At 39.2% G+C, this 23,236-nt stretch overlaps 1 protein-coding gene across 2 annotated transcripts in view; it reads left to right on the top strand.

Annotated features, from left to right (window-relative positions):
• LOC128650029 (uncharacterized) overlaps positions 1 to 18,381 on the top strand; it is a 43,206-nt gene extending 24,825 nt beyond the window's left edge. For both annotated transcript variants that reach the window (XM_053703683.1, XM_053703682.1), the window contains exons 3-8: positions 5,969 to 6,184; positions 10,006 to 10,065; positions 10,397 to 10,534; positions 11,396 to 11,542; positions 11,897 to 11,957; positions 15,399 to 18,381. In XM_053703683.1, coding sequence (XP_053559658.1) covers positions 6,020 to 6,184; positions 10,006 to 10,065; positions 10,397 to 10,534; positions 11,396 to 11,542; positions 11,897 to 11,957; positions 15,399 to 15,502 — 675 coding nt within the window. In that variant the 5' untranslated portion in view covers positions 5,969 to 6,019 and the 3' untranslated portion in view covers positions 15,503 to 18,381. The remainder of the gene's footprint in view (positions 1 to 5,968; positions 6,185 to 10,005; positions 10,066 to 10,396; positions 10,535 to 11,395; positions 11,543 to 11,896; positions 11,958 to 15,398) is intronic.
• The last annotated feature ends 4,855 nt before the right edge of the window (positions 18,382 to 23,236 follow it).

The raw sequence follows: 23,236 nt of genomic DNA, 5'->3' as shown, positions 1-23,236 counted from the left end.
TTTAATGATAGTGTAGTGTTAGGTTTAATTGTAACTTAGGTTAGGATTTATTTTACAGGTAATTTTGTATTTCTTTTAGCTAGGTAGTTATTAAATAGTTAATAACTATTTAATAACTATTCTAACTAGCTAAAATAAATACAAAGTTACCTGTAAAATAAATATAAATCCTAAAATAGATACAATGTAATTATTAATTACATTGTAGCTATCTTAGGGTTTATTTTACAGGTAAGTATTTAGTTTTAAAAAGGAATAATTTATTAAAGTGTAGTGTTAGGTGTAATTGTAACTTAGGTTAGTTTTTATTTTACAGGTAAATTTCTCTTTATTTTAGCTAGGTAGCTATTAAATAGTTAATAACTATTTAATAGCTATTATACCTAGTTAAAATAAATTGAAAGTTACCTATAAAATAAAAATAAATCCTAAGATAGCTACAATATAATTATTTATATTGTAGCTATATTAGGGTTTATTTTAAAGGTAAGTATTTAGTTTTAAATAGGATTAATTTAGTTAATAGAAATACTATTACATTTTTTTAATTAATATTTAAGTTAGGGGGTGTTGGGGTTAGTGTTAGACTTAGGTTTAGGGGTTAATAAATTTATTACAGTGGCAGCGGTGTAGTGGGGGGCAGGATAGGGGTTAATAAATGTATTATAGGTGGCGACAGTGTAGGGGGGCAGATTAGGGGTTAATAAATTTAATATAGGTTGCGGCGGGGTCAGGGAGCGGCGGTTTAGGGGGTAATAACTTTATTTAGTTGCGGCGGTGTAGGGGGGGACAGCTTAGGGGTGTTTAGACTCGGGGTACATGTTAGGGTGTTAGGTGTAGACAGCTCCCATAGGAATCAATGGGATGTCTGGCAGCAGCGAACTTGTACTTTCGCTATGGTCAGACTCCCATTGATTCCTATGGGATCCGCCACCTCCAGGGCGTCTGATTGAAAACCAGGTACGCTGGGCCGGAAAAGTGCCGAGCGTACCTGCTAGTTTTTTGATAACTAGCAAAAGTAGTCAGATTGTGCCGCACTTGTGTGCGGAACATCTGGAGTGACGTAAGAATCGATCTGTGTCGGACTGAGTCCGGCGGATCGAAGCTTACGTCACAAAATTCTACTTTGCCGGTCTCTAGCCTTTTGATAACTAAGGCGAATCAGCCTTGCCACAAATACGCTGCGGAATTCCAGCGGATTTGAGGTTGACGGCTTGATAACTAGGCCCCTAAGACGGCATGAAGGGCCTGCCTCCGATCCCGGACCGGATCTTGTAGGGGGCAGACTTTCATTCTTCACTCAGGCTTGGGTTTGAGATGTTCAGGATCCCTGGGCGGTGGACATTGTGTCCCAAGGATACAAGCTAGAGTTCAAGACCTTTCCTCCCAGGGGCAGATGTATGCTTTCAAGATTATCTGTAGACTAGACACAGAAAGGCGTTCTTACACTGTGTACGGGACCTCTCCGACCTGGGAGTGATAGTTCCTGTCCCAATGCAGGAAAGGGGTCTGGGGCTCTATTCCAATCTGTTCGTGGTTCCCAAAAAGGAGGGAACCTTCAGACCAATTTTTAGATCTCAAGAGTCTAAACAAATTTCTGAGTGCCGTCCTTCAAGATGGAAACTATTCGTTCCATTCTTCCTTTGGTCCAGGAGGGTCAGTTTATGACAACGGTGGATTTAAAGGATGCGTACCTGCATGTTCCCATCCACAGGGACCATCACAAGTTTCTAAGGTTTGTATTTCTAGACAATCGCTTCCAGTTCGTGGCTCTTCCATTTGGTCTTGCCACAGCTCCTAGAATTTTCTCAAAGGTTCTGGCGGTGCTCCGATTGTGGGGCATTGCAGTGGCACCTTATCTGGACAACATTCTAGTTCAGGCGCCTTCCTTTCAACAAGCGAGATAACACACGGAAATGTTGTTGGCTTTCATGCGGTCTCACGGATGGGAGGTGAATTTGCAAAAGAGTTCCTTTGTTCCAAATGCAAGGGTAATTTTCTTGGGAAACATAATAGATTCCTTATCAATTACATTTTTCTGACAGATGTCAGGAAATCAAAGATTTTCGATTCTTGCCTAGCTCTTAAGTCCTCTACTTGGCCATCAGTGGCTCAATACATGTAGGTAATCGGGCTGATGGTAGCGGGACATCATCCCGTTCACCCGTTTCCACCTCAGACCTCTGCAGTTAAAGGGACACTGTACCCAAAATTTTTTCTTTTGTGATTCAGAGAGCATGCAATTTTAAGCAACTTTCTAATTTACTCCTATTAATTTTTCTTCATTCTCTTGGTATGTTTATTTGAAAAGCAAGAATGTAAGTTTAGATGCTGGCCCATTTTTGGTGAACCTGGGTTGTCCTTGCTGATTGGACAGCACCAATAAACCAGTGCTGTCCATGGTTCTGAAACCAAACATTTGCTGGCTCCTTAGCTTAGATGCCTTCTTTTTCAAATAAAGATAGCAAGAAAAGGAAGAATAATTGATAATAGAATTAAATTAGAAAGTTGCTTAAAAGTGCATGCTCTATCTGAATCATGAAAGAAAAAATTTGGGTTCAGTGTCCCTTTAAGCATGCTCAGGTAGTGGAACGGGGTTATGCGGATCTGTCTCTGCGATTACAGCTGGAGCAGGAGACAAGGGATTCTCTACTTTGGTGGTTGTCTTGGGATCATCTCTCCCAGGGGACCTGCTTTCGCAGACCCTCTTGGGTGATTGTGACAACAAGATGCCAGCCTTCTGGAATGGGGAGCAGTCTGGGGCTCTCTAAAGGTTTAGGGAACATGGACTCTGTTCTACCCATAAACATTCTGGAACTAAGAGCAATCTTCAATGCTCTTCTGGCCTGGCCTCAGTTAGCCTCGGCTCGGTTCATCAGGTGCCAGTCGGTTGATGTAAACCACTGAGGTTATATTATCCATCAGGGAGGAACTCTGAGTTCCTTGGCCATGACAGAGGTAGCCAATATCATTTGGTTGGCGGAGACCCACAATTGCTGTCTGTCAGCGATTCACATTCCAGGAGTGGACAACTGGGAGGCGGACTTCCTGAGCAGGCAGACCTTTCACCCGGGGGGAGTGGGAACTCCATCCGGAGGTGTTTTCAGCCTGATTCTCAAATAGGGTAAGCCGGAATTGGATCTCATGGCATCCCGGCAGAATGCCAAGCTTCTGAGGTACGGGTCCATGTCAAGTGACCCTCAGGCTGTACTGATAGACGCTCTGGCGGTACCTTGGAATTTCAGTCTCGCATACCTATTTCCTCTGTTCGCTCTTTGACCTCGGGTCATTGCTCGAATCAAGCAGGAGAAGGCGTCGGTGATCCTCATTGCACCGACATGGCCTCGCAGGATTTGGTATACAGACCTGGTGGACATGTCATCTCTCCCACCTTGGAGACTTCTGTTGAGGAAGGACCTTCTACTTCAAGGGCCCTTCCTTCATCCAAATCTAGTGTCTCTGAAGCTGACTGCTTGGAGATTGAACGCTTAATCTTATCCAAGCGTGGATTTTCGGAATCGGTCATTGAGACCATGATTCAGGCTCGTAAACCTGTGACTAGAAAGATTTACCATAAGATATGGCGTAAATATCTATATTGGTGTGAATACAAGGGATAGTCTTGGAGTAGAGTTCAAATTCCTAAAATCCTGTCTTTTCTCCAAGAAGGTTTGGAGAAGGGTTTATCGACAAGTTCCCTAAATGGTCCAATATCTGCCTTGTCTATTTTGTTACATAAACGTCTGGCGGACGTCCCAGACGTGCAATCGTTTTGTCAGGCCTTGGTCAGGATCAGGCCTGTGTTCAAGTTACTCCTCCATAGAGTCTTAATTTTAGTTCTTAAGGTACTTCAGTGGGCTCCATTTGAGCCTATGCATTCCTTAGATATTAAGTTGTTATCTTGGAAAGTTTTGTTTCTTGTTATTTCATCTGCTCGTAGAGTGTCAGAGCTCTCAGCATTACAATATGAGTCTCCTTACCTTATTTTTCACTCGGATAAGGTGGTTTTACATACTAAATTAGGGTTTCTCCCTAAGGTAGTTTCGGATAGGAACATTATTCAGGAGATTGTTTTTCCGTCCTTGTGTCCTAATCCTCCTTCTCAGAAGGAACGACTTCTGCACAATCTGGACGTGGTGTGTGTATTAAAGTTCTATTTGCAGGCGACTAAGGATTTTTGTCTTCTGCTCTGTTTGTGGTATTCTCTGGGAAACGTAAGGGGCAGAAAGCTACGGGTACTTCTTTCTTTGTAGCTGAAGAGTATCATTCGGTTTGCCTATGAAACTGCTGGTCAGCAGCCTCCTGAGAGAGTTACGGCTCATTCTACGAGGGCTGTTTGCTCTTCTTGGGCATTCAAAAAGGAAGCTTCTGTGGAACAGATTTGCAAGGCTGCAACTTGGTCCTCTCTTCACACTTTTTCAAAATTCTATAAATTTGACACTTTTGCCTGTCTTGTCCCTCCCTTATCTGTGTCCTCTAGCTTGGGTATTGATTCCCAATAGTAATTAGATGATCCGTGGACTCGTGTCATTAGAAAAAACAAAATTTATGCTTACCTGATGATGATAAATTTCTTTCTTGATGCAATGAGTCCGCGGCCCGCCCTGTTCTTTACAGGTTGTTGGTATGTTATAAACTTCAGACACCTCTGCACCTTTGTTGCTTCCTTTCTCTCTTTTACTTTGGTCGAATGACTGGGGTTAAAGGGAAGGGAGGTGATATTTAACAGCTTTGCTGTGGTGGTCTTTGCTGCCTCCTGCTGGGCATGAGTGATATTCCCAATAGTAATTAGATGATCCGTGGACTCATCGTGTCAAGAAAGAAATACATTTATCAGGTAAGTATACATTTTTGTTTTTTCTTCATTCTCTTGCTCTTTATTTGAAAAGCTAGAATGTAAGTTTAGAAGCCGGCCCATTTTTCGCCCACAGCCTGGGTTGTGCTTGCGGATTGGTAGCTAAATGCATCCACCAATAAAAAAGTACTGTCCAGGGTACTGAACCAAAAAAAGCTTGCTCCTTAGGTTACATGCCTTCTTTTTCAAATATATAGCAAGAGAACAAAATACAAACTGATAATAGGAGTAAATTAGAAAGTGGCTTAACATTGCATGCTCTATCTGAATCATGATAAAACATTGGGTTTAGTGTCCCTTTAACTTAAGGTAGGGGAAATTTTGACTTTGTTTAAAGTAGAAGTGCATAATAAAGACAAACAAGCAATAGATGGTTATCTGACACATTTTATTTTTCCCCCCGTTTTCCAGTTCCCTGTATCATGTGACAGCCATCAACTAATCAGATTAGTATACGTATACCCTGTTAGCTTGTGTACATGCTCAGTAGGATCAGTGTGAATATAAAGATTGTGAAAAAATTGATAATGGAAGTAAATTGTGTCTTAAAACTGCATGTTCTATCTGAATCATAAGTTTATTTTGACTTGAGTGTCCCTTTTAGTGTGTTCATTGTAAATGGACATGAAACTCACATTTTTTTTCTTTCATGATTTAGAAAGAGAGCATGCAATGTTAAACAACTTTCCAATTCACATCTAATTTGCTTATTCTCTTGATATCCTTTGTTTAAAATCATATCTAGATAGGCTCAGTGGCTGCACATAGATGCCTTGTGTGATTGGCTCACTCATGTGTACTGTTATTTCTTCATTAAGGAATATCTAAAGAATGAAGCAAATTTAGATAATATAGGGAAATTGGAATGTTTAAAAGGGCATTCTCTATCTGAATCCATGAGAACATTTTTGGGTTTCATGTCCCTTTTACTTATGCATTAATCAATTAACATAATCTGCTAATAACAAGATTAGTTCTAACTGACCACCTCTTACTGTAGTGAAGTCGTCATTTACAAAAGTATGCAGTGGCCCTTCATCAGAGTTTACCCTGGCAGGAACTACAGAAAGTCTAAATGTATCTATTTGTGTTTCTTTTATTCTATTTTCTTAGAGAAAAGCTGTTGGTGAACTGATCTTTAAGCCAAAGTCTTGTCATTTTGTGATGGATCGCTACCGTTACTTTATTTTTAACCAGAGGAGCATGGTGATGCTGGGCATTATACAGATTGCATGTGCTGGAGTGACCATTGTTTGTGGTTTTATGGATGGGGCCTTTAGAAAGGAATCTACACTGGGCAACACCAGAGCACCACTCTGGGCAGGAGTGGTAATGTATCTTTCTTTAATGTCTCCCTATTGTTACATCTGTCAAAACATTGCACTGAATATGGTAAAAGCTAAATATCTCTGTGTGCAATATAATACTTTAGGGAGATTTTTTGTTTTTAAAGGTGAAGCTCTATTTGTATACTGGCTGGTAGGGCCAGCTTCCACAGGTGCAAGACGAGAAGTTGTTTTTTTATTTAGTGCTGGGATGTTGGTTTCCCAAAAAAACAAAGGTGGTGGCGTGTTGTGTTTTTGTTTTGTTTTTTGTTTTTTTTATTATATAAAATGTACAAAGATCACAAAGCGTGAATTAATGAAAAATAAATGTGATTGAAGTGCAAAATTAAATAAATTATTAGGATATGTCTGTCCAAAAGTGATGTTGACAAGGAGCAATCTAGTGACACAAATCTTCAATAGGTCCTCAAATGAGAGAAGAAAGCACAAAATAGTGTAATGCTGTAACCAGCTGGGTAAAGCTTGGTTAAAAGGACGATTGGCTACTCACATGTGGTGGAGCTTACACACGCTCTATGGTATGCCCACACCTACTTTTATACTGGTAGGCAAACCGTATCCCACAACGATTAAGATAAAATATTTATTAAAACATTAAAATATTTCACAAATGCTCAGTGAAATACATAGTACATAGGGATCCAAATGGAAAAATATAAATGAGCACTGTCCACAGCAAACCAAAATGCCGGATGGATGCGGATAGAAAGACCGGCTAAGTTGTGCTCCGCCCTAAGCGTCACTGGCACGTATTGACGTAAAGGTGGGTAAGAAAGTTGTGAGTAGCCAATCGTCCTTTTAACCAAGTTACCCTGCTGGTTTCAGTATTACACTATTTTGTGCTTTCTTCTCTCAAAAGCACATCACTTTTGGACGGACATTCTTCTAATTTTTTTTTAAATTTTGGGACTTAGTTTTTTTTTTTTTTTTTTTATTATTGTAACAAACAAAACCACAAACTACAATGTGGGAAAACAAAATCTATGAAGCCAGACATAAAAAGATATTGTATACATACCCGTTTTACATAGATGAATTTAAGGTAGCCATAGTGGCATTTTAGACCAGACATAAAAATATTAAGTTAGACCTGCCTTCTATTCAGCGCCCACCCACCTTTATTGATGCAGTTTTTGAACCTCTATTTCAGACTTGTATGGCTTTTATAGTAGTAAAATGTACATACATAAATTCATTAGAATATGTAACTGTAGGACTACATTGCAATGCACTGTTTTATTCCTTTTGCATAGGTTAAAGTATCACTCAGGAGCTGCAGACACTGCTACAAAGCCAATCAGTAGCTTGTCAGCTTTTGTACCCACTCTGGACCAGCAGTTCTCTGTTGCCCCCAAGACACATTTGTGGGGGTTAAAGGGACATGAAACTCTGGCACCAGCTTGCACATTGTGATTTCAGCTTTCTGATTCAGTATGTAGCTATGAAAGTAAACAAGTGAAGTGTATAGTTTACTTATTAAAACAATCGGCCTAGTCTTTAAATTTCTCAAACCACACATACTCCTGCTACTTATGCAAGGGAACAACAAAGACCAATCATTGTTTGCATTTACTATTTTCCACAAAATAATTTCCCCAATTCTCATAAAATAGGTATATTTCATATCCATTGAATTGTCTAAGGATCAATGCATACAGATATATAGTAAGCAAAATATGATATATGAAGACTTACTAGTCATTAGCATTTTATTTTAACCCTTGAAAATAATTTATTGAGTTGTACAGCCAAAATACAAAAACAGTAATACAAATATCTCAAAACTGGTGGGCCATTTGCCTCCGTTTAATGTGGCCAGCCAATCGTCAGTTTAAATTAAAGTAGATCCGACCTGGTGCCTGCAATATGGTCAGAAGGGAGAAAACTACATCTCCCAGCATGAAACAGGCAGTAGCAGCAAAGAAAGCAGCTTACATCAGGAGAGTGGAAGCCGATTATGAGCCGCGTTGTGAGCCGTGATTCAGGGAGCATCTTGCATCGTGGGACATAGTTTTAATGGCAATTGCGCTCTATGCACCAACAACTTTTGATTTTGCTTCCCCCTTGAACACCAATGCATATTTTAAATCGTTTTGTGTTTTTTTTGTTTTTGTACTTCCTGAACACCAAATATACAGTATACAACAGAAATGAGTACACCCCTCTGTATTGTCACTTAAATGAGTCAAAATGGTATCACCTTGCAGTAATTGCATTACTTCTAAGTTACAGTAGGGTATTTGCTCTTATGTAAAATTAAAAACTAAGTTATAGATTACTAAGTTTCTAATGTTTGAGTATTCACTTCATCTTCTTGCTGTAAAGTCAACAATTCTCAAATATAAATTACAGGAAAAGAGGTAAAGAAAGATGGACAACTGATTTTTGTTCTGAGTTTGTGACTGACTTTATAGAGGTGCACTGGCTGAGCAGCGACATTGTCCTGTAAAGGTTCTTTGAACTGATGCAGGAAGTCTGCATTTTCACGGAGGATATACTGGATATTTCTGATCTTGATCCAAAGTGGCTAATGGACCTAGTATTGTGTGTTGCCATCACGCAGGAGCTGCACTAACAACTTAAAACTACAGGGGCCATAAAGCTCGGATTAGGGTAAACCGCTCAGACAAATCTCAGCCATTTTCCGACCTGCAAGTCTTTTTTTTTTTTTTTTTTTTTTTTTTTTTTTATCCAGAAGAGGAGGGCAGGAGGTCTAACTTTTGTTCTGATTGTTGCTGCCATTAACCCCTTAACGCCATTGGGACATTCCATACCGTCCTAACTGCGCTGGACTTTATCTCCTTCAGGATGGCATAGAATGTCCTAGCTGTACTGAAGTAGCTACGCCTTCCTGACTGGGATTGCGGACTAGAGGGCGTGCCTAGCGTCATAGGCACTCCACTCAGACCCGATACATTGTAATCAAGCGATCGCATGTATGATCATGTGATTTTCAATTTTTTACTCAAACTTTGTTTCGATGTAACAAATTAGTACCGGCAGGAAGAGGTTAATAAACTACAACAGGAATTTGATCAGCAATTTTGTTTTTCAATAGTTACTATGTTATTTCCCAGATGTTTGCTGACCCCTTCTCCTTTGATGTGAACAGTGCTCCAAATGGAGCTTGTAGACCTGCAGTACAGAACTGACTTCTAAACCAAATTTAGAGAGGCACAAGGAAATACAAATGATTGGTCTGATTCTAAGAGTTACCACCTACCTTTCTTAGAGCTGTTCAAGCGAGTCATGCGCTTATTTGGAAGCTCATATCTTTGTGAGAAATTGTTCTCAACTATGAACTTATAAAAAATAAAAAATAGATTCCTGACTCCCCATCTCTAGGACTGTCAGGATATACACTGCCAACTCCGCCTAAGCAAATGTGGGCCACCTGACTCAGCAGAAACACTGCCAAGTGTCTAGCAGCAAGAATTGAGTTTTAATTTAACATGACTGTTGTATTATATATTGCCGATATAACGAATTTAACACCTTAAGTTTCTTTTTATGAAGAAATAAAGATTTTATACTTTTTGGAAATTTGTTGTTTTTTTGTTCAAGCTGCCCCATAGGAGAACATGACTTGGCCAGTTGGGCCCCTTGGTAAGTTGAGTTTGAGACACCTGTAGTAGCCCATGGAAAAAGCTTCTGTACTTTTTACTAGTTTTGTCTTTGGAAGATTTAGTTTTGCTGTAAAAACAGCCTAAATCTAACTAAATCATAGGATGTTTTAAACCATACCACATTTTGCTTTCTTACTAATCCTACATGAATTTAGTAAACTATTTTCATTTCTTGCAGATCATGACTGTCCCAGGAGTTTTGGCTTTATTTTCTTCTCAGAAGAAAAACCCAGTATTGGTAAGATATATATTTATTCTATTATTTTTCCCAGTACTATGAGCCGTAAATTAACATTTTTTTTTATTTTTTTTTTTAAACTCTTGAAGTCAGAAATGGGGAGGGGGGAGAAGATTTATTTTTAAACCAAGCAATAGTTTTCCATAGTTCTTGTGCCTAGTTTTCCTATTTTGGAATCTGTTTTCATTTAACAAACCCACTAGCTGAAGAGTAGTCCTTTTACTGTAGAACAGCATAATGCAATCCCTAGTGTTAGTGTTAGCAATCTGCACCCTTTTTATCTTCTAAGCTACATGACTTGCGTTGGAAACATTTGCTTTTCTTTCTCCAGGTGAACACACTTATTGCTGCATCGGTATTTTCGTGTTTTACCACACTGATCATTGTTGTATATGCTTGCCTGACGCTGGCATATGGGGAGGAGGATGATGATGTGTTTGCTCACACACCTGTCCATATTATTCACACAGTAAGTGCTTGAAAAACAGGAATATATCATGTGTATAGAATAGTGTAATGTTGTGTGAATATAGTCTAGTGAACAGCACGCTGGCAAATACAATTAAATATACTATAATCTGAAAATATTTAACATATTCAACCCAGTATCTGCAGGGTTTAAACTTTAAAGTTGTGGTTTAGAAGTATCCTGGTACCTTTCAAACCTTTAACAAGCGTGTATACACATTTTGTGAATATTGTAACCAACTTTCAAGTTTCCAAACCATAGAAAAGACTCCTTAATTGAAAAGACAAACAAACTGTACCACCCTCAAGTGTGCAAAGTCCTGTGCTGCAAAGTGGCGGTTCAATATGTGTACATATAAATAAATCCCCCAGGCATAAACTGAACAATGTGATTAGAATTCTATAGAAGTACTCTGACTTTCTGTCAACCAAACTGCAGACAGAGGTTAGCTTTCAAAACAAAGACCTTGAAAACAAATAGCTCAGCTACAGAGATGACTTGCTTATAACGTGCCTCAAATTCCCCAGGTTGTCATAGAATGATAGTGCCTTGTTCAAAGTCCTTACCCACAAATTGCAACAGTCAAGAACATTTTCTCCCAACTCCATTCCTCAGGATCCTTAACAGGCCAGATATTCATATCATCACTAGCTGATGGGTGAGCTGATTATTTTAATTTTGCTCTAGTTAAGATATAATAAATATCTGGCCTGTTATGGGTCCTGAGGACTGGAGTTGGGACATACTGATCAAGAAAGATGCCCAGTAGTGCAATAAATAATCACTTATCTATATTGTATCTTTGACTTAATTTTTTAACTTTTTTTTTTTTTTTTTATTTTTTTTTTCATCCCCCTTCAGAAATTCATACTTGGCAGACTCGTGCAAGGAGCAAATATAGCAATGCTTATCTCTTCCTTTGTCAGCCTTTTTGTGGTCCTGTGTATTTCATACATGGGTTGCAGAAGTTTGCCACATTGTATGTGCTATGACAACATCACTGGAATGGTAAGTAGGGAACCTCTGTGCATAGTTTTATGAAAGTGTAAGCTCGCTAGCTCTTGCATTATCACTTATTAGAACTATATTTCTTACAATGACTACGCACTTTACAACCATACTATACGATGGAGGGGAAGGCAGAGCAGTGATACTTCAATCCACATGAGATGAAAGGGGGTGGCCATTTTACAAGGTGCTATGTAATCTAAATATGTTAGAAAACCTACATTATTTTAGGGATATTTTTTAGTGGTGCACTACATCTGTATGTAGTAACATTTCCATTTATTAGTATTGTGTGCTTTAGATTAAAAAAAAAAGGAATCCATTCTATGTCATTTCTCACTTGTACCGTTTCAGGAGTGGTTACATCCTACACATGAGCAGCCTCAGACTGTTGAACTGGTGTGCACTTTTAGAGGTGAGATCATTGCATTGTGAGAAGTTAAAAATAAAGTATTCAGGTGGTGGTTTGCCTGCTCATTCCCCTATGAAGTCCTAGGGCGCATGTGCAAAAGTTCAGCGTATACATACGAGCCTGATACGCTGATGGCTGTCATATGAAACTGGACAAGCAAAATATACTTGAAAAAAAGTAAGTGCTATTGCATTGTCTTGGTGTCATGCATGTGTTGATTATGCAATTTTATTTAACCCTTTAAGGACCAGCGACGTACCCAGTACGTTGCTGGTCTTTCAATGCGGCTTGTGGGGTTTTTTTTTTTTTTTTTCTCTATGGCACAGTCTGGCCACCAGCGGTGAGACAGTGCTATCGCAGAGTTTGTAACAGCTAAGTCTTGCCTATTATGGGAAAAAAAAACCTACAAGGTACATTGTGGTCATTTAGAGATTAAAAGGGCAGTCTTCACCTTAGTCATGTTAAAGTCTTACTTTAGATGAGGCTGCAAATATCCTCCTATACCCTTTCTATATCATGCAATTGGAACAGTGAAAAGGTTATTTTAAAATGACTATAGTTTCTGCATTAAAGGCTTCACTAGTTACAAAAGACTCACTAATTGTAGTCAATGCTATTCAGAAGAGTGCATAGATGCAGCCCAGATTGTGATGTCATCAGTGGGCAGAGCTTGGCAGCCAATTTAAAGGGACAGTCTAGGCCAAAATAAACTTTTATGATTCAGATAGAGCATGTCATTTTAAACAATTTTCCAATTTACTTTGATCACCAATTTTGCTTTGTTCTCTTGGTATTCTTAGTTGAAAGCTTAACCTAGGAGGTTCATATGCTAATTTCTTAAACCTTGAAGCCCACCTCTTTCAGATTGCATTTTAACAGTTTTTCACCACTAGAGGGTGTTAGTTCACGTATTTCATATAGATAACTTCACGTGCACGAGCACAGTGTTATCTGTGAGCAGGCACTGATTGGCTAGACTGCAAGTCTGTCAAAAGAACTGAAAAAAGGGGAAGTTTGCAGAGGCTTAGATACAAGATAATCACAGAGGTTAAAAGTATATTATTATAACTGTGTTGGTTATGCAAAACTGGGAAATGGGTAATAAAGGGATTATCTATCTTTTAAAACAATAAAAATTCTGGTGTAGACTGTCCCTTTAAAGTGACCAGAAACCATTATTCATTTTAAAATAGCTTTTTTACTGTTATCGATGCACAATATAGAAAGGCGTGTAGGAGATAATTACAGCTTAATCTAAAGTAAGACTTTAAGATGACTAAGGTGTAGCCTGATCCTTTTTAAATGGAAATACTTAGCTTGTAGAAAGGGTAATATATTGAAATGGATTTTTAAATTGTAGTAACATCTCTTAAACTAGTCAGCTAAACTAGAGATTTCAAAATGGTAATTTTCTCTATGCAAAATGGAGCTTGGTTGTCTCTTCCTGCGACATATTTTTGTAAAAACAATACATTTTACACTTGTCTCTTGCACACTGTAAATGTAGGAGCTCAATGAGGAGTAAATTAATCTGTGTGCACCAAAAGTTATTATAAAATATGTCAAGTTATAAAAGCATGTAAAGTAATCTGTCTGCATCACACAACATTTTCTGGTATGTATTGTTGAAGTATTTGCAGAACAAAAAAGAATTTAAAGGGACAGTCTACAATATAATTTTTATTGTTTTAAAGATAGATAATCTCTTTATTACCCATTCCTAAGTTTTGCATAACCAACAGTTATATTAATGTACTTTTTACCTCTGATTACCTGGTATCCAAGCCTCCTCTAACAGCCCCCTGATCACATGACTTTTTTATTTATTATCTAGTGACTTGCATTTAGTACTGCGTTGTGCTAAGTCTTTAACTCCTCGGGCGTGAACACTTTGTTATCTATATGGCCCACATGAACTCCTATTGTGAAAAGCTAACAAAGCATGTGATTAGAGGCTGTCTGTAGTGGTTTAGAAACAGGCAGACATTTAGAGGCTTAAATGTTATATAAAGTATATTAATAACAATGTTGGTTGTGCAAAGCTGAGGAATAGGTAGTAAAGGCATTATCTATCTTTTTAAACAATATCAATTTTAGTGTAGACTGTCCTTTTTAAAGAGTCTACTCCAGAATTTCTGTTTAAAAAGATAGATCATCCCTTTATTACCCATTCACACGCAGGGTCGACTCCAAGGGGGGGCATTGGGGGGGCAATGCCCACCCAATGGAATGCTGTGCCCCCTCAAATACACTTTAAAAATAATAAATAAACTAATGAATTGTTATGTAATGCTGCATGCTGGGGGCGGAGTTAACTGCCAAACTGTGAAGTCGCATCTGCAAGGAGCTCCATGTCTTAACCTTATTTGGAATTGGAAGTTAGAGGCTTTTTGGTCTTGTCTTTAATCCTATTCATTTTACCGAACTATCGTGAGTTACTCGTTTTCTTAAACAATAGACCACGATAAGAATATGATTGTATCATATAAATATAAGTCTATAAATTGCTACCGGCTTCTATTGATGTGATCTTAGGCCTGGCCTAAGATCACAGTGCACTTTTGAGGCGTCGCTAGAAGCCGGTAGCAATTTATAGACACATTTATATGATACAATCATATTCTTATAGGTTCACAGTACATAGGTTGTACTAAGTAGCCTATCTGTTAGTTATTGCAAAACAGGTATTGCTAAATCTAATCTACAAAATTACCAGTACCTGAAAATCCTCACTGTTGTTGCAAACAAAGGGGTTAATTGCATTTGGGGGTTTGGGGTGGATGGCTGTTTAGGGGACATGATTGAGATTTTGTATCATGGTGATTAAGGGGTGAATTGTTTTTAAGGAGCTATTGCACTGGGGGGCTCTGTTTTAGTGCACTGCATAGGATTTAGACTTTATTCTTTTACCTTGTGATTTAGCACATATTCTCCAAATGTTAATAGTGGGGGATAAGCCAGCCAGAAGCTACACTTTCCTGCATAATATGTAGGTCTGCTCTTATTTTGACTCGTACATGATTTGTAAATGCGTGTCCCCTCATTTAATTCATTCTGGAGCCAACCCTGTTCACACGGTTATATTAATGCACATTTTACCTCTGTGATTACCTTGTATCTAAGCCTCTGCCGACTGCCCCCTTATTTCAGTCTTTTTAACCTTTTAGCCAATCTGTGTCCTCTCATAAATAACTCCATGGGAGTAAGCACAATGTTATCTATATGGCACACTGTCAAGGTGTAAAATGCTAAAAATGCAGCCTTAGAAATTACATATGAGCAACAAAGAATACCAAGAGAACAAAGCAAATTTTGATGATAAAAGAACATCTGAATCATGAGGTTTATAATTTTGACTAGCCTGTCCCTTTAATCATTTTTCTAATATTTGTAACTAATTATGCTTTTTAAACTTTGCATGATGTTTTTGATTTCTTCCTCCAGGTGGTGATGAAAGGATTTTCAATTCTCCTGTACCATTCACAGAGAGCGCTGCAGAAACAGAAGAGGAGTTTTCACGACCTCCCCCTTACATTAGATTTTCATAAACGACACAAACTTTCTGAATGTTGACTATGAATTCATTGCCATTTACTTTTTTTTTTTTTTCACTTGTCCTCTTAAATTATTTGTTATGCTTTTTTAAACTGATTTTTATGAAGGCGTTTGTTAAGTTTTTTTTACTGAGTCCTATTTATAAACACAGCAGATAAATCTGCACAAATGAATAAAGCTAAACTGTTATGAGCAGTGTGAGAAATTAAAATGTATAAAGCCTTCTTAAAGGACCATTATACTAATTTGTTCATTACATTTTAACACTAGCAACCTTTGCAAATGGGTTAAACACAGTTTAAAGGGACATAAACCCAAAATATTTTTAAAGATTCGGATAGAACTTCTAATTTTAAACAACTTTCCAATGTAAAATTAGTTTTTCTTGTTACCTTCCTGTTTTTCAATAAAGGATAAGTTCAGGAGAGTGCGCGTCTCTGCCAGACTTTATGGCAGCAGTTTTGCACCTGTGCTATACACTAGCAAGAGCACTAGATGGCAGCACTGTTTCCCGGTCATTTAGGGCTCCAGACTTGTGCACACAATCTCTTAAACATGAGAATAAAACAAATTTAATAATAGTACATTGGAAACCTTTTTTTAAAATTGTATTCTCTATCTGAACGGTGGGAAAAAAATTGGGGTTTAAAGTACCAATCAGGAGCTGCAGAAACGGCTTCTGACCCACTCCACAGCAGCAGTTACACTGCTAGATCATGAGACTGCTGCTGACCCAATCAATAGTGGTAGTTTCCACTCTGGACCAGCAGTTCTCTGCAGCTCCCAAGTGGTACTTAAACACAGCATTGCAGGATAACTAGTATTAAAGTTACAAAATGAGCTTGCAACCCCTCCCCCATATAATGGACCTTTTAATAGCCACAGAGAACGTTAGCTCAATGTACTATTTTGGAGCACAAGTTTTCAATTGTAGGTTTACTAATGTAATTATTGTTGCAAACTTTCTGACTGCACCAAAATAGTCATTTATTATAAGAATGTCATCTAATACTAAGGTAGTGCATGGTTTTTAACATCAATTAATATTTCACTTTTTACAATCTATGTACTAAAATATCCTTGTCTATAGTTTTGTATACAGGTGTTATTTTGGGTACAGTCAACTTAATTTAAAAATACGAAATTCAGAAACACTACACTATTTGCCTCACTTTCCAATTTATATCTAATTTGCTTCATTTTCAATATCCTTTGTTGAAAAGCATATCTAGATAGGCTGCTGATTGCTGGCTGGACATAAATTCAAATGCTTTTCGATCTTTAGGACTTAAATGAGGAATATATATAATTATTTTATTCCAGCACTCTGCTAAGGTTAAAAGCAAAAATGGAAGTGTTAGTTACTGCATCTGGCTAAATGGGACAAGCCCAGGTACCTCGTCAAGGTCCCTTCCAAATCCTGGGTCCCTAAAACAGCCACACAATGCAAGCTCTGAATCCAACAAATAAAGAAAGTGAGGGGTGGACTAGTATAATCTCAAGTGTTTTGATGTGCCAATTTTAATCATGTAATATGCACAATTTTTATTTTTTTTTGTCCCTATTAAGTGTTTTCCAAATTACTTTTTTGTAATCTTTATATATTTTTTTTTTAAAATGTGTATATATTGGAATTAAGTTATTAATAAATACTTTTTTTGATGTATATTTGTTCAGTTTTTGTGAGCAAGAGAATATCACAAATCTAAGGTGCTTGCTGGTAACAACTCAGATTAAAAAAAAGTCTACCTCCTAAGAGGCAAGCCAGACCACACGTCTACTAGACTTGTGCAGCCAAGAAAAATGGTTTCAGAGTGAAATTTTCATTACTAATATTTTGGGAAATTTGTTTCCCCAAATATTTGTTGGTTGCACTATTCAGTACAGTATTAGTTTAGTTTAAAAAGAAACGAATCCCAAATTTTAATTAAATTTAGTTTTTTTTTGTTAAATCTAAATGTTCAAAACTACAGGTGAAAAAGTTCACCTGTTACGAATGTGTAACAAAAACAAATTCACATCTGACTACCAAGTGTAGTAACACTGAAGCAACCACTCTAACCATATATAAATGCTGAATTAGGGCAATGCTACACATTACTCACTGGACTTCTGCTAAAGAACAAACAAATTTTAAAAGAACAGTAGATTTGCAGAATCAACAGTCACGATAAAGACAATGCAATAGCACTTCAAATGTGTAGTAGTTTTTTGTTTGTTTTTTTCTTTCAGACTAATTTCAGTTATGTCTATTTCCACTCCCTCTATCCCTGTATCATGCGATAGCCATCAGCCAATCACAAATGCATATAGGTATATTCTGTGAATTCTTACACATGGTCAGTAGGAGCTGGTGACTCAAAGTGTAAATAAAGACTGCACATTTGGTTAATGGAAGTAAATTGGAAAGTTGTTTAAAATTGCATACTCTAGATGAATCATAAAATATTAATTTTGACTTGTGTCCCTTTTTAATAAAGTGAAATGTTGCAGTTGTCTAGAAAATACCCCAGGCATTGACCAGTGTAAGCCTCCCATTCAATGGTAGGTTGTGTTTGTTTTTGTGATTTTTTTTTTTTTGTTTTTTTTTTGTTTTTACAATGTTAACTCTTTTTAAAAAAAACAAACTTTTTCCTATCCTGTTACTGGTATAGTTTAAAGCAGATGGAAAAAGGTGAAGGATAATAATATAAGGCTTCTCTTCATTGTGGGGGGATGATTCTATTTATAATTGTTCTATATGGCCTTTGAATAGAATGAATTATGCATTAAAAAGATAAAGCAGGGCAGGAAAGAAAGCTTGTGCTGACTGGTATACTAATTCATAACAAGAGAAGATAAATTAATAAAGTTCTAAATGGAGTGTGAAGAATTGTTTATTTGGAAAAAATTAGATTAGGGTTTCTCTCTCTCTGGATCATACATATGAAGACCAATGTCGTTGTGCTTTTGGTGTAATCCTGCTAATTTGTTACTAAGTTTGTTTTTTTAAAAGGCCCCCATTTCTTAGCAAATAGCAAGCCTGTTAACACCTTGTTATAAGTTGGAATTATCATCATGGTGGTCTGGTGAGATTCTCTTAAGAATTGTTGTCAGTACTGCCAAGTCCCTCCAAATTCTTTTAGAAAGGCATGTGAAGAAGAGGCAACCAAACCTTATGTGCATGTTTGTTCATCTAGCCATAGGTACACTGAGCTCTAAAAGGAAGGGGGAAATTCCCAAGGCTACTGTGATGAGTGCAGGAAGTGATGGCACTAGTTTGGAGGCGGGGCTTAGGTCTGGTAGTCTGTGTTGCAGTTAGTGAAATCAACCTGACTAGATGTATGTTTCTGTGCTCTGTAATAAAATAGTTGTATCATCAATGCTGTGTCCTGCATCTCATGACATGGTGTCAGAAGTTCTTGCCTGCGTTTCTGTTCCTGATTGTTGACGATGTCAAAGTTTACCCCACCTGAGCCTTTTGACTTCTCTCAGCCTGCAGCTTGGCCCACTTGGCATCAGCGGTTTCAGTGCTTCAGGATCGCTTCTAAACTGAACAAGGAGAGTGGTGAAGTACAAGTTAATTCTCTTTTATACTCTATGGGGAAGGATGTTGAGCCAGTGTTCAATGCTTCTATTTTCCAAGAAGGGGAAGAATTTAACTTTGATATAGTTATGGATAAACTCAGTGCCCAAAAGAAAGGTGATTCAGGAGAGAGCTTGTTTTCACAAACTTAATCAGTGTGTGGGAGAATCTGTGGAGTCATTTGTGCGCAGCCTGTATGAACTAGCTGAATTCTGTGAGTTTGGTGTTGCTAAAGTAGAGCAAATCGGAGACAGAATAGTTATTGGAATTGCAGATGCTGAAGTCTCATTGAAGCTGCAGTTAGAGCCTGATTTAACATTAGATGAGGCTATTAGGATGGCCCGCCAGAGTGAACTGGTGAAAAAGCAAAGTGCTGATTTGAGGTCAGAGTATTGAGGAAGAAGTGCAACTGTTCAGGAAAACTGCTAGTGAAAGGCACAGTGTGAGCGGTAGATCTAAAATAACTGATAGACCTAGAAGTGGATGGGCGCAGCATGCCCGATTCACACGGTGCAACCGTGCCCATGATCAGAGTGCTATATGCCCGGCCAGAGATAAAAGATGCAGAAAATGTAATAGAATGGGCCATTTTGAAGTGGTATGTAAAACTGAATACTTTAAGGAGATGCAGGTGGATAGTGACCAAGAGGGTCAGGAAGTGTCTTTTGTGGGGTCTGTTGTGGAACGGCCAAGCTCAGAGGAAGATTGGAAGGTTACTTTTACTGTAATGGGAGCCAAAGTTGATTTTAAGATTGACACAGGAGCAGATATCACTGTAATGTCTTTTGCTGCATTTATGAAACTGCCTCGACAGCCCCAGCTGGCGAAGGTTACTACAAATGTCCATAGTCCGGGTGGCCGCATTGATTGTGCGGGGGAATTTCTAGCCAGCTGTGAGTACAAGCAAAGGAAATTCACTATGTGGGTGCATGTGATTCGAGGTCGGTGTGTTAGCAATTTATTGAGCAGAAAAGCAGCCTGTGACTTGGGCCTCGTGGCCAGAGTGAATGAGATCTCTGAAGATATGTTTGGCGAATTGGGCCTACTGAATTGCAAGCCAGTCCGTATAGCAATTAAAAGTGATGCAGTCCCATACAGTATTTCTACTCCCTGTAGAATTCCGTTCCCGCTCATGCCTCAAGTGGAGAAGGAGCTTATGCGCATTAAGTCTATGGGGGTTATTGAAGAGGTTGTTGAAGCAACTGATTGGTGTGCCTCCCCATTGTTCCTGTTGCAAAGAAAAACGGAAAGGTGCGCATCTGTGTGGACCTGAAAAGGTTGAATGAGGCAGTGAAGAGGTTGAATGAGGCAGCTGCCGACATTAGAAGATATTGCTCCAAAGTTGGCTGGGGCGAAGTTAGTTTCTACATTGGACGCTTCTAGCGGCTTTTGGCAGATCCCCCTGGATCCAAAGTGCTGCAAACTGACTACCTTTATCATACCGGTAGGTCGGTTTTGCTTCTGCAGACTCCCCTTTAGGATATCCTCTGCTCCTGAAATCTTTCAAAGGGAAATGAGTTCTCTCCTGAGTTACCACATGGGCACGGCAGTCGTCATGGACGACATTCTAGTATATGGGTCTACAGTGGAGGAGCATGATCAGCGTTTAAGTTGTGTGCTGCAGGCTATCAAAGAGTCTGGGCTGAAATTAAATAAAGAAAAATGTCATTTTAGGAAAACTGAATTATGTTACTTTGGGCATATTATCAATGGGGATGGCATCAAACCAGACCCTGAGAAAATTTGTGCTATTTAACAGATGAAAAGTCCTTCTGATGTACATGAGCTGAGACAGATATTGGGCCTTGTAAATTATGTGGGCAAGTTTCTTTCAGATTTATCAACAGTTCTACACCCTATCACAGAGTTGCTAAAGAAAGACGTTGCCTGGGTCTGGGGACCTTCACAAGAAAAATCTTTTATGCAGGCTAAGTCCCTGCTGGGGTCTGCCCCAGTGCTGGGGTTCTACGAACCTTCCAAAAAGACTGTGGTTAGTGCTGATGCAAACAGTTATGGGTTGGGGGCTGCTCTCCTGCAGTTAAATGAAAATAAACTACAGCCCATCGCCTACTGTTCCCGCACACTGACGGCTGCTGAGTCAAAATACGCTCAAATTGAGAGTGTGCCTGGCTGCAGTTTGGGCCTGTGAGTGCTTTCAGCGTTATCTAGTGGGTTTAGAGAAATTTAGTCTGGAGACTGACCATAAACCGCTAGTCCCTCTAATCAACTCTTATGATATCGACAAAACACCCTTAAGATGCCAGAGACTTTTAATGAGACTACTCAGGTTCAATGTTCAGGCAGTGCATGTGCCAGGGAAACAACTGGTTGTGGCAGATACACTATCTAGGCTCCCGTTGGCTGCTGCTGAAGAATCCTCAACCGAATCTGAAGTGAAAGTGTATGTTTATTCGGTTCTGGCCTCAAAGTCCATTTCTTCAAGGAAACTGGAAGAAATAAAGAAAGAGACATATTTGGACACAGATCTGCAAGAGGTTCTAAAGTACATAAAAGAAGGCTGGCCCGAGAGCCGGGCAGCCTGGATGTCTAAGTTCTTTCCAGTCAGAGAGGTCGCAGCTCACAGAGCTGGAGGGGTTGGTGCTGTTCCAAGACCGCATCGTTATTCCTGTCAGCATGATGAAGGAGATGTTAAACAGGATTCACGATGGCCACTTAGGCATTACAAAGGGCAGCTACAGCTGTGTGGTGGCCTGGGATCAGCTCCGACATTGCAAATCACGTGTCTAAATGTGCCTTTTGCCGGGAACGCCGGCCTACTCGGAGAAGGGAGCCCTTGATTTCTACTCCGCTGCCTGTGGGGCTGTGGCAGAAAATAACTGCTGATTTGTGTGAACTGCATGGGAAAAAGTTTCTTGTTGTGATCGACTACTATTCCAGGTATTTGGATATTGCACCTTTGAATGATATTACGAGTCAAGCCGTTATCATTCGTCTGAAGTGCTTGTTCGCCTGGTGGGGCATTCCGATGGAGCTGGTGAGTGATAATTGCATGCAGTTCGCTTCTACAGAGTTCAGTGCTTTCAGCAGGGAATATGACTTTGTACATTCCATGTCAAGTCCACATTACCCGCAGGCCAACGGAATGGCTGAATTTTAAAGCAATCTGAGCAGTACCTAGCCCTCTTGTCATACAGGGCGACGCCCATTCAAGCCACCGGGTTTAGCCCGGCACAGCTGATGCTAGGACGCCAGATTCGCACCACTTTACCCTCAGTGGGTGTCTTCAAGACGACTGGCTCTTTTCCTCGGGACGAAGTCCTTAGGAGGGATGAAGAGGCCAAAAAGGGCTATCGTTTCTTCTACGACAGTAGACATTCTGTCAGGCCCTTACAGGAACTAAATGTGGGTCAAAGTGTCAGAATTAAACTGGATGATGAGAAGAAATGGAAGACGCCTGCTACGGTAATTGGACGCTCTCCAGAACCAAGGTCTTATGCAGTCTTTACTGATAGAGGGATGGTTACACGCCGTAACCAAAGACCTCTTCAGCCTGTACCTGAGAGTCTGGAACTGGATGCCTCAGTACCACCACTGGTGGGATCCCCTGTTCTAAGAGAGGTGCCTTCCCCTCAGCAAGATCACAGCGGGAATATGTCTTTGCCTCCAGCAGACTCTTATTCACCTTCTTCTGTATCAGAGGGCAGTTTATGCAAAGTTACATGAAGTGGAAGAGTGGTGAAACTTCCGGCCCGATACAGGGACTGACTTTAGCTACAACAGTGACCGGAAGTATGGGCAGAATAATCCTATGGTCACTGTGGACTAGGGTAGTCTACCCCGATGTCCAAGTCAGGATGTAATTAATGTTGTTTATTTTTCTGTAACCAATTTGCTATATACTGTTCAAAAATGTTGTTGTATGCTCTGTGTATACCCTGTTATTTGTTATATTTAAATGTATGCTTCGCCCTTTGAAAAGGGGGAAGATGTGATGAGAGCAGGAAGTGATGTCACTAGTTTGGGGGCGGGGCTTAGGTCGCAGTTAGTGAAATCAACCTGACCAGATGTATGTTTCTGTGCTCTGTAATATAATAGAGTTGTATCATCATTGCTGTGTCCAGCATATGTCCTGCATCTCATGACAGCTACTACCCCTCTGAACCAAAAACTGATACTAAACTGGTCATTAACTAAAAGGAGT

Source organism: Bombina bombina, chromosome 2 (assembly GCF_027579735.1).
Source record: "Bombina bombina isolate aBomBom1 chromosome 2, aBomBom1.pri, whole genome shotgun sequence".
NCBI lineage: Eukaryota > Metazoa > Chordata > Amphibia > Anura > Bombinatoridae > Bombina > Bombina bombina.
The sequence above is the reverse complement of the archived record's forward strand: the minus strand, read 5'-3'. Positions and strand labels throughout refer to the sequence as shown.